The sequence below is a fragment of the Ricinus communis genome, chromosome 7 (genome assembly GCF_019578655.1).
Source record: "Ricinus communis isolate WT05 ecotype wild-type chromosome 7, ASM1957865v1, whole genome shotgun sequence".
NCBI lineage: Eukaryota > Viridiplantae > Streptophyta > Magnoliopsida > Malpighiales > Euphorbiaceae > Ricinus > Ricinus communis.
The window spans coordinates 24,458,786-24,470,759 of NC_063262.1; the positions used below are offsets into that span (position 1 = coordinate 24,458,786).

Below are 11,974 nucleotides of genomic sequence, written 5' to 3' on the forward strand. Positions count from 1 at the left end.
TGTATCAAGTGCGTTAGATATTGACTATTGATGGGTTTATTCTGGTAGTGGTTTCAGGAATAATAACGTCAGAAGGATTTGACATAATGTTCGTTAGGATCTATTAATAAGAAATTTGGGAATAGTGGGGAAAAGAAATTTCGTTTCCCACACCAGTGGCGCCAGTCAATGAATTCTCCAAGCATAATACTAAATTTGTTAAATAAGTAAATAGACATGCAATATAAAAATTTGGCAATTGAAATTAAACTTTTGTGGAACAGTTATCCGATTGTTAAATTAGTGACATATAATGATTCTAATATCTATTGTCTCCTCTTACTTTCTTTGTATAAAATTAGAGCTATCCTATATCTGATTGGTGTAGAATCACAATCTAAATAGCAACAGTCTAGAAACTATAATCCTACCCTACTAACATCCCCGTCATTGGAACACTAATTAGGATATGCTTATTCGTCTGAAATAAGTAGTTAGGTTCTGAGTAGTTAAATGGCTATCAAATATGTTTTTTTTTTTTTTTTTGGTTTAAAAAGAACAAAGAAAAGTAGGATTATACATGAATACCAAGCTTAAAATCTCAGAGATTATCGTTTCTATCTGTTCCTTCAAAAAAGTATGTCTATTTCAGTATAAATTCCACTCTAACAGAAACATCCAGAGAATGGATAATGTTTCAATCATATTTTAAGATAAAGATGAGACTATATCAATACCAACGTGATGATATATAAATTAGGTAAAGAATCTAATTTCGTATAAAGTTGACTCAAACTTCACAAGTTTTAAAATTCTTAAAATCGGTATTGGTTGCAGATACCAATACTCTTATGAGGCCTCTATTTTTTGATCGAATAAGTCGTTGTATTTTTCTTATAAATATTTATAAAATAAAATAATACAATTGAGGTCTAATTTAAATGATAAAAATAATTATTTATTTAAAATAAAATATTTATATTAAATAAATTTTTATTTTTATACTAATGACTGTGCAGTTTATGGTATTGTCGCCCTTGTATAAATAAAAAATTAATAATAAACAACATCCTATATATAACCTTGAAAATAAAAAATTATTTAAAATTTAATTTAAGTAATAAAAATTTAAAATAATGTGATCAATTTTAAATCATTTTAATAAATTATAAATATATGTATATAAAATTTATAAAAAAATTATATTATTTTAGTTTTAATAATTTGTTAGTATAATTAAATAGTAAACTAATTAAATATATATATATAGTAATTATTTGTTAATTTATTAGATATATTATCTTAATTTATTAAAATATTTAATTATTTATAATTAGAAATAGATGCATAAATAGAATCTCAAAGTAATTCAATAAACTCTCATTCTTAATAAATTAATTAAACGTTTTATAAATAAAAAGCAAAAGGAATTACAAACGATGGTTAATTAGATAGGAACAAAGTTCAGAACGGACAAAGATTGAAATTGGAAGCAACTGTGATGAAATGGGAAAAGTAGTAGAGTAGTGTAAGTTCAGCCTCTAGTCTGTACAAAAGAAAAATATAAAGTTAAATAATAAGTAAAACAAAAAGGCTGAGCCACCGCTTGGTTTCACCATTGAGGAAGGAACGTATGGCCAATGGCACAAAATCCGGAGTCAGGCTGGAGAAACTAGCGGCACGAGGTTTTGTTTTTTGGTTGTTTTTCTTTCTTTCTTTTCTCTTTCTAAAACTACCCTATAAGTGTTTTGTTCTTCTCTCTTTTTTAGTTAATTGAACACTGCATAAACACCCAAAATAATTATTTGGAACTTATTTTTTAAAAGAAAAAAGAAAAGAAAAGAAAAAGAAAGGGGGGTTACAATGAAAATCCTGGAACAGACCAGAAGAACACACATGGGGGTTTGAGTTTTCGAAAGAGTAGTATAATTTTGTGCGTGTGGGGGTTTGTTTCTCTCAAGACTCACTCACTCACTCACTCATTCCATGTCCCCACACTCTCTCTTTTTAGGTACTAGAAAGATTTTGCCTTTACCCAATTTTAGTTAAGTATTTTACTAGTCTGCTACTTTTGATAATCTTTGAGAGTGAATGATCGATGCTGTTTCTTGTTTATTTGTGTTAATTGTTGATTTATATTATGGTATAATTATAGATAGATTAATCAGAGAAGATAGAGAAAGAGGTCGCTGTCAATTGTTTATGTTATCCTTTCGTTGTTGGTGGTGATATTGATAGACCCAGATGGTTTATGTTGCGTATTATTTCTGTTTAATTCTGTGATATCTAAAGCGGGCCCTTCTCTTTTCTCTACTCTTCCTGCTTCCTTAGTTGTATACAATCTTTCTCTTTGCACTTATCCGTACACAGAAAACCCTATCCGCTTTTTTTTTTTTTTTAAATCTCCTCTCTCCGAATCTATCTGCAACCAACAGAACTCAAAAAACACAAGTAAAAAGAGAAAACCCTCAACTTGCAATTTTTTTAAATATTTTTTAATTTTTGTTTTTATGTTTATTTGGAAAAACTGAAAGAAATGAAGGGTTTTCACTTGCATGTTGAAGATCTGCTTAAAAGTGAAACAAACCCTACAGGAATAACTGGTTGTTTTGATACCATGGACGCTATGGAGGAAGAACAGGCAATTGGCGACTGTTATGGTGGCTGCGGCGATGGTGGTGGTGAAGATAGAGAGATCTGGCAAGAAACAGAGCGAGAAGATCTTCTTGATGTGAATGATTCTTCAATTTTCTATGGTGACTTCCCTCCACTTCCAGATTTTCCTTGCATGTCATCATCTTCGTCTTCTTCTTCAACTCCTGCTCCAGTAAAGGCTACGGCTTCATCTTCTTCGGCTTCTTCATCTTCTTCTTCTTCGGCTGCTTCTTGGGCTGTTTTGAAGTCAGACGGAGAAGAAGATGTTGAGAAAAAGAATTATGATGATGATCATCATCATAATCATCACCATCAATATCAATTTTGTGGTCAACCTGATCAAGTGGAAGCATCCACTGCCGCCATGTCGTCTACTGCTTCTATGGAGATCTCTCAGCCATCTGATCAAGGTGGTGGGGTAGAGGACGGTGGTTGCATGGATGGGATGGAGACTTTTGGGTACATGGATCTGATTGAGAATGATTTATTCGATCCGTCTTCGATATTTCAATCTGATGAACATTTTCTAGATGAGTTTCAGCAAGGACAAAATTTGCATCGAGAACATCAGCAGCCGCAAAATGAACATGAACAGTTGGTCATGCAAACCCAAACTGAAGACACCCAACTGCAGGGAGCCACGGCCGCCAGCTCAGATGATCTAGCGATGGTGTTCTTGGAGTGGCTGAAGAGCAATAAAGAGACTGTATCAGCAGAAGACTTGAGGAAAGTGAAAATCAAGAAAGCGACAATAGAGTGTGCTGCTAAGAGATTGGGTGGTGGTAAAGAAGCTATGAAGCAATTGTTAAAGCTCATTCTTGAATGGGTTCAAACAAATCATCTTCAAAAAAGGCGCATGAAAGAATCATCTTGTACTAATAATCTTTCCTATCAATGTCAAGACCCTCTGCAGAACCCTAACCCTAATCCATGTTTAAACCCTAATAATTCGAATTGCAACTCTATCCCACCTGAGCAATCAACCCCTTGTTTCACACAATCACCTTGGATCGCTCCACCACCTTATGTTTCTGATCCGTCGACAGTCATGCCTGGTTTTTCACCTATGGTTGGTTATGTGGGTGACCAGTTTGGTAATGGAACTTCTACTATGGCTGGCCACTCTTACCCACCACCACAGCCAGCAGAATACCACATGCTTGACTCTGCCCAGTCTTGGCCTGCATCACAATTTGCTTTGGCTTCTCAATATTCACCATATCCTGACAATAATCTTCAACCTATTCCGGGCCACGGACAAGTTTTTACTGGGTATGGAAATCAATACCCATGTCAATATCTCCCAGGACAAGGTGGTGATAGGTTGATGAGGCTGGGTTCTTCAGCTACCAAAGAAGCAAGGAAGAAAAGGATGGCTAGACAAAAAAGGTTTTTATCACATCACAGGAATCACAATCACCACAGTAATCAACCAAACCAGCACCAAAATCAGGGTGCAGACGAACATGCAAGGCTTGGAAATGATAATGGTGTGCCAGCAACACCTCAAGCTAACCACCCTGGGAATTGGGTTTATTGGCCCACAGCTCCACCAACCCATGGTGCTGTTTCAGCCGCGCCAGTCCTCCCAGTGCGTACTGCAGATCGGCCCGCAATGCAAACAGCACAGAATCAGAGGCAGCAAGCAGCATCAGATAAGCGACAAGTAGGTTATTTGATCTGGTAGTTTTATTAGTAGGGATTATCGATCCCGTTATCAGATTTGCAAATGATGCATTTTACGATTAAAGAATATCATCAGTGAATAATAAATTGCAGATGAAATCTGTTGTTTTGGTCATGAATGAATGCTTCTTGATTATTTCAGGGTTGGAAACCTGAGAAAAACCTGAGGTTTTTACTTCAGAAAGTGTTGAAGCAGAGCGACGTGGGTAATCTAGGAAGAATAGTGTTGCCAAAGGTACTATTATTTTTTTTTTTTTTTTTGTGTTTATTGATCGGTAGTGTTGATCTTTATATGATTTTTAATTTCGGGTATTGATAATGTTTTCTGTATAATTGAATTTTTATCATGTAGAAAGAAGCAGAAACCCATCTTCCAGAATTGGAGGCAAGAGATGGAATTTCTATTGCAATGGAAGATATAGGGACTTCTCGTGTATGGAACATGCGCTATAGGTATTCTAAATGTAAAAAAAAAAAAAAAAAAAAGATTAAAAGAATGATCTGATCTTGGATTACATGTTTAATTAACCTCTAAATTCCTTTACTTGATCCTCGTTTCAATTTCATGTTCATGACTTGCTGACTTGCAAACTAAATCGCTACATTTTGCTGTTATTTTCCGTTTTTCTCTTTTGGAGTTTCAGATTCTGGCCCAACAACAAAAGCAGGATGTATCTCCTGGAAAACACTGGTTGGTGTCTTGAATATTTTTTGTTTCTTAATTTTCTTATCACTCTTTACAGAGGAAATTAAGCATCATTTCTCAACTAAATTGCATTAATGGTATTGATTTTCAGGAGACTTTGTGAGAACAAATGGACTCCAAGAAGGAGATTTCATAGTCATATACTCGGACGTCAAATGTGGCAAATACGTATGCACTTATAATTACCCTTTTCTCTCTTTTTCTTCTTCTTCTTTTTTTTTTGTATAAACATTAAAATGTATTAAAAAAAAATTGTTGGACAGTTGATACGAGGAGTTAAGGTAAGGCAGCCGGGGCCAAAGTCAGAGAGCAAGAAAGCAGGAAAATCACAAAGAAACGCCCATGCAAATGCAAGTTCATCATCTACATCGCTCCGCCAAGCAGAGACACAAACAGTAAAGTAAAGAATGAAGAAGAAGACGAATAATAATAATTATTATAATAAGAATAATAATCAATACAAGCACATTCTCTCTCCTTCATGCATGAAAATGGATGGACAAGTGGATGGTGAAGATTTTCTACGGGTAGTTTGGTTTGGTATAGAAGAACCCTTAAATTAGATTCTCTGCACAATCCAATCACTGATCTCTGATTCTTATGATCAGTCAAAAAACTTAAAGTGTTAAATAGTGCTGTTGCGGCAGATCACAACTGCCGAGACTATTAAGGAGGAGGAGGAGTTGTCCAAGGAGGCTCAACAGTAAATTGAATTTGCCTCTCTTTAATTTAGTGGTCTCTCTCTCTCTCTCTCTCTCTCTCTCTCTCTCTCTCTATGTGTATATATAATATATATATTAGTATTTGTATGATTTGGTTTTTGTTACTTTGTCGGGGACCATAGCTATATAATGTTGTTAAAGTTGCCTCTAATCTTTGTTCATTTGGCATTATACTACTACACAGTGTTGGGTTGTTGTGCCCTGGTAATTGTTGATATACCTAATGTATTGTTACTGCTTTATGTAAGGGTCTAATCCAATGGCCTTTTTCTAATCTTTTCGTCTCTTTCGTTTTCTTTTTTTCCTTCTTCTTGTTGGAATATTTTAGCATGTATACAGGAGAAAATAGTTCTGGGCAGCAAATAGAAAGTCTTATTCTAATTCAGAAATTATATTTGCAAATCATAAATAAATTTTAGTACATTAAGTTATATATTTGTGTGGGCTTAACTATAGAATTTTTAATATCTTAATAAATTTATTTAATTGTTTCAAAATTTTAAGATAAATATTTATTTTCTTAGCTTATTTTAAAATATTTTTTGAAAAAAATGTCTAGATTTTTAAAATAAAATAATGATGTGGAGAGTCCTTTTAGTATAATAATTATTTAAAAATAATAAATTATGAATTAAGTAACGATAATTTATTAGGCAATTGAGTTTCTTGCCAAAGAAGGAAAAACAGTCATTGACGTTTCTTATGATGAGTTCAAGGAAAAATGTAGCCGAGAGCTGTTCATGGCATAACCCTCATGCTGTAAACTCAAAGCATGGACAGATCCTCAAGTTAAGACACAAGCGGCCTCTTGCCATGGGGGTCTTTCTACTCTTTTGGATCTTTAAATTTGCTGAGTTAGCTCTTTTGGATTACACCAGAAACAGATCGTAGCAACTATTAGAACATTGCCATTTGATCAAGAGAAGAGAAAGGAGAAAGTTAGAAAGCCATAAGAGAGTATATAAGAAAGAGAGGTTTTCTTAGAGAAACTTGCTTGAGATTTTATTACCAAGGACCTCTCCTTATATAGAATGGAGAGTCGGAACAAACCTACAAAAGATAGTGGATATCCCACTAATTCTAATAATTCAGCAAAAGTTAGTGGATATCCCACTAATTCTAATAATACAGCAAAAGTTAGTGGATATTCCACTAAGGCTAACAAACAAAAGTTCCCACTAAGGCTAATAAACAAAAGTACACCACAACTATAGCGGCCTCCCACTATCACACGGCCTACCAATATCACCCATAATATACTCCACTTATTGAGTGGATAATTATTCATAATAAAGACACACACAATAATACAAAAGAGTGGCCGACAGTTGCATGTGAAACACAATTATACAGGAGAGTGGCCGACAGTTGTATGTGATCAGGAGACGTCATCATATGAGTCATCATCCATTGGCTGGGAGTCTTGCATGAGAGCTTCTTGCTGTGCCCTGGTTAAGGTAGGGTCATCTAGAGGAGTTGGAAGATCAGAGAAACAGAAATGTTCAATGGATTGTCCAGTTGATTGATGTCCATTGAAAGTGCAGACTAATGGTGCAGAGACATTAGCTGTCCTTAATTCATTCCTGTATTGCAGGGCCCGCTTTAGTTCTTCTGTGATTGCTGGAGGAGCAAGATGTAAAGGGTTATCAAGTGTTCTCCAATAGTGACAAATATTTTGAGTTGCATATGTGTCTTCTGATAGTCGGAGATAAGGCCTGTGCAATATGAAAATAGCATGGTATTCCGAAGCTCTGGAATTGTTGTCTGAGAATAACTGTTGCTCATGAATAAGTTTAAGGAGATCTCCTGTCCATTGATATGGAGTTTTGAACCAAGTAAGGAATCTCCATGGATAAGACCCCGAGTTAGCTTCATTGTTGAAGAAGTGTAAGAGATTCATAATAGGCACCTCTATAGCATGATGACAGACTGTAGATAGGCACCATAGAAACCATAACTCACTTTCATGCTTTGGATGTTCAGGGGATAAGTGGTAAATCAAACACCAAGGGTAGTCTGGAAAGAAGAAGTTGGGTTGTATTGGGAGTGAGAAGGTTTGTTGAAAAGTTGCCAGATAATGGAACATCATGTTCCGGGCAAAGTCTGTGACTTGTTTGGTTGTAAGGTTGTTGGGAAGATCTGGTGGTGAAGGAGGTTGCAGGTTGGATCTGGAGGATGAGGAAGCCATAAAGATTATGGGAAGATTTATTGTAGAGGTGAGAAGAACTATAGGCTGATTCTGAGGCTTGGAAAGTCTGGATAAGAAATCCGGGATTAGGTTTCTTATCCCTTTTATATGCTCAACCTTAAAGTCATACCTGCTGAACCATGATTTTAATCGCAATAGTTGGGGCTCAGGCAAGGTCTTCTGGTTGGATTCAAGAATCTTTGGGAAGGAAGAGTTGTCCATTCGAACCAGGAAGTCTTTGTCAGTAAGGAAGAATTCAAACTTTTTATCCCGTACTTGACCGCCAAAATTTCCTTGTAGGTTGTGTGATAATGTTTTTCCCAAGAGGAAAACTGACCCGATGCATATCCACACAATTGTTCCTTGTCGTGGAGCTTTTCTAGGAGGATGGCCCCCCATGCATAGTCAGGATGCATCTGTTTGGAGAATAAGTTCTCCTGGCGGGATTGTAAGAGGTGGCGGATTGTGGGCCGAGCTCTTTTAATTTTGACATTTGTTTGTTCCGCTCCTCATGGAGGAGGGTTCTTCTTGAGCATCTTTGAGAGGTGGCACGTGTAACTAGACAGTGTGGAATGGCCTCTCGAACATAATTCAGGATTCCGAGGCTGTTGAATTTGTTTCTTTGATAAATTCTCTTAGGAAAATTATCAAGTTCCTTTGTCGGGGTGGGGACCATATGTGTCGGCCATTCTTGAAATGCATTCAGAAATTCAATTTCTCGTTGGCCAATAAAACTCTTCTTTTCGGATAGCATAATGCCATATTTTTGGATGATGGCAAGGAAGCGTACTTGGTGATGGTCCTCTGTATTTCGAGAATAGAAGGATGTCATCGATGTAGATCAAAGAAGAGAAAAGGATGGGCCCAAAATCTCAATCATTGTCTTCCGGAATTGAGATGGGGCCGTCTTGAGCCCAAAAGGCATCACGATCCCGGTATTGGGCATTAGGGATACAAAATGCAGTTTTGTATCTCTCGTAAATTTGAATCTTGAGTTGCCAAAAGCCCGCTTTTAGGTCAAATTTGGAATAATCTTGGGCCTTTTGGATGTGGACCTTGAGATTTGAGATTCGAGGGAGAGGGAATTTGTTGTCTTGAAGGAAATGGTTTAAGGGTTTGTAGTCTATGACAAGCCTCTTCTTTCCTCGGATTCTTTCAGACCTTTTTTTTCACATAAAAGGCTTGACAAGCCCATTGTGAAGTAGTGGGCTCAATTAGTCCTTCTTTGTAGGTCGGGCATTACGATCGGGCAAGGGCTAGGTCTGCGGGAGACATTCCCATGTGTGTGGCTTTAGTAGGGTTAATGTCTTCATTAAGTTTGAATGGGAGGCTGATATAGAACTGTGGATTTTTCCACAGAGGAAGAGGATGTTGGAAATGTGAATGAGATTCCGGACAGAACTGAAGGAATTTTTCTGTGTATGGAAGGAATGGAGGAATAGTATCCGTCACAGAAAAGAGATGTGAAGTTTCGGTGTATGGCCGAAGCATCTCTTGAACTTTATACCATTTGGAAGGATTTGGAGCTTTTGAGCTTGGTGATAAACATCAAATCCTATCAGGATATCCTTGTTTGGAAGATCTGAACCAATGATGTGCGTCCATACAACGCAATCAGGAAAGAACTGAATTCCGATCTTCTGTCTTGTGATCATAGTGGTTTTGAAGGTTTGACCATTGGCTGCCCTGAAGAACTGATCATGGGCTTCCAATACTCTGATGGGAGAACCATTGGGTTCATCATGCTTCTTTGAGCTCCGGTGTCGAAGAAAGCTATTCATCGGGCTTGGAGTATTTTGAGGACGATGTCATGTGGGAATATATGGAATTTGGAGGAGGTTTTGTAGTAAATTGAAAAGTTTCAGGAGGTGGAGAAGAAACAAAGAAGGAAGATAATAGGGTTGGAGAGAGAGGATATTGTATTACATCTTCCAGAATATTCTTCTGACTTTCTTCATGCAGACCAATCATCAAGATTGGTATTTCACTATCATCTGAATCTGAAGAAGATTCTTGTGAAGACTCTGTGGAGTCTGAGAACTCCATTTCTAACCCAAATAAGCTTTCTAGGGTAAGATCATCTTGCTCTGAAAGTAGAGATTCTATTTCCTCTTGAAAAGTGCGAGAGATAAAGACATCTTGACTTGTTGAATCATCTTTGCTGACTTTTCTGGATTCCTAGGACAATTTTTTGCATAGTGTCCCTTCCTTTTGCAGATGAAACATCTGTCAGACTTGTACCCCTGGTTCCGTTTTTTACGAAAGTATTTGAATTTCTTTGGGTTCTTTTCCCTGAACTTCTTGTTCTTTAGCGTGTATTTCTGGAAATGATGTCCAGATTTCTTCTTGTGATTTGTACAAACGCAGTTGGCGGTTTTGCACTTAATCTTGAGGTGGTTTTTGTTGCAAGCCTTTTGGACTATCAAGTCCCTTTGAGACAACCTTTTGAATAACTCCTGTTGATCACACAGTCTCTTAATGGAAGAGAGTGTGAATTGCCGAGATTTCTCCAAGTGTAATAGAGGTATTTGGTCTCTTTGTAGCAATCATATTGTTAACCTCAGGTTGTATCTCATCCGGCAGAGAGGTGATGAAGGTATACTTTAGTGTATCATCACCATCATGTCCTCCAATGACATAGTAGAGCTTGGACATAGCCGAATAATGCTTTTCCAGATCCTTTATCTTGAACGAACAGCATTTTCGATCAAAGAACTCTTGTTTCTGCTGTCTTATGACAAGGTCATAACTTCCAAGGAACTGATTATGGAGGATCGTTACTGCTGCTGATGGAGTCGGCAGAGTGACAAATTGAAGCCTAGTGTATTCAGGCTGAGACTGAAACCAATCTCTTAAGCTTCCGGTAAACCTTGTGACAAATTCGGCAAGGACTTTTTTGAGTGTGGCCCCTTCAAGGGTCATCTGAAGATCAATCCATGCCAAGAATTCAGAAAGCTTATCCTTCCATTTTGATGGTGGCAAGTCATCAAAAGTGAACCAAGGTCCTGCGCTAGCTGGTTTTGACCTTGGGTTTGGAGCTCCAGCGGGAGCAAAGAATGACTGAGCATCATCGTCTTCATGTTCCACTACTTTTGGACTGGGATCAGTAGCAGAAGTATTCATAAGAATCTCAGTGATATCCGCCATCTCGAGGTTATGCGAAGAGGATTACGAATCATACGGACTGATGAGAGATTGCTCTGGAAGTTTGTCTTTAGAGGCTAGAGGAGGAGAGGATTTCTTTTGCTGGGTTTCTGAGCTTTTTGGGTAAAGGTGAGAAAATGTGCCAAAGGGTTGATAAAGGGTTTCTTGTGGTTGTTCTGGTTGTGAAAGAAAAGGGAAAGAAGAAAAGTATGAAGGAGTAATAGCCGAGTGAGGTTGAAGGCCGATATGAATGTTGGAATTGCGATGGTAGTCTTCCGGAGATCATTTTCAATTTGATCTATTTGCTTCTTCAGCCGGGAAATCTCCTTTTGCTTTTGCATAAAAGAGGGGGTGATCGGCTGAGGTATCCGGAGTTCTTTGTCCAGAGCTTGATATTTTGCTGTCAGAGATGAGTACAAATGTAGGACTTCTTGTGAAAAAGTATCCAGCTTGTGATCTATGTTTTGAACCAAGTGCAGTGCTTGATCTAGTTTGCCATCTATCTTCTTCAAATAAGTGTTTTGGACAATAGAATTAGATGTTTGCCAGTTGAGTACTTCTTCAGGGGGTGTCAGCGGCTCTAAGTTTCCAGAGGGAGAAATCCGTGTAGGAAGGATTTCAGATCTTTTGTTCTCTGTTTTTCCCAAGGGAGGGAAATCCTCTGGTTGTAACATGAAACATTCTTGAACCAAGGGTTGTACCGCTGATATAGGTGACAGAGATCAAGTAGGTCCAAAAGTTCGTGGCATTGTTATACCTGGCCCAGCGTTTTGTACCTCCTGTACAAAACTGGACGGGTACCGGGTTTCCAGCGTTTTGTAAAGATCGTCCTAACAGTCCCATCCTTTTGCTGAATAAAGAGGGGATCTGTGGCTTGTACTGGTTTTGATTGAG

At 37.4% G+C, this 11,974-nt stretch overlaps 1 protein-coding gene across 1 annotated transcript in view; it reads left to right on the forward strand.

Moving 5' to 3' along the window:
• LOC8262764 (B3 domain-containing transcription factor ABI3) overlaps window positions 1-5,170 on the forward strand; it is a gene marked incomplete at its 5' end in the record, with an annotated part of 32,827 nt that extends 27,657 nt beyond the window's left edge. The window contains 9 exon segments of the mRNA NM_001323705.1: window positions 3,716-4,300; window positions 4,463-4,555; window positions 4,673-4,773; window positions 4,959-4,988; window positions 4,990-5,005; window positions 5,007-5,011; window positions 5,118-5,150; window positions 5,152-5,156; window positions 5,158-5,170. Coding sequence (NP_001310634.1) covers window positions 3,716-4,300; window positions 4,463-4,555; window positions 4,673-4,773; window positions 4,959-4,988; window positions 4,990-5,005; window positions 5,007-5,011; window positions 5,118-5,150; window positions 5,152-5,156; window positions 5,158-5,162 — 873 coding nt within the window.
• Window positions 5,171-11,974: the final 6,804 nt, after the last annotated feature.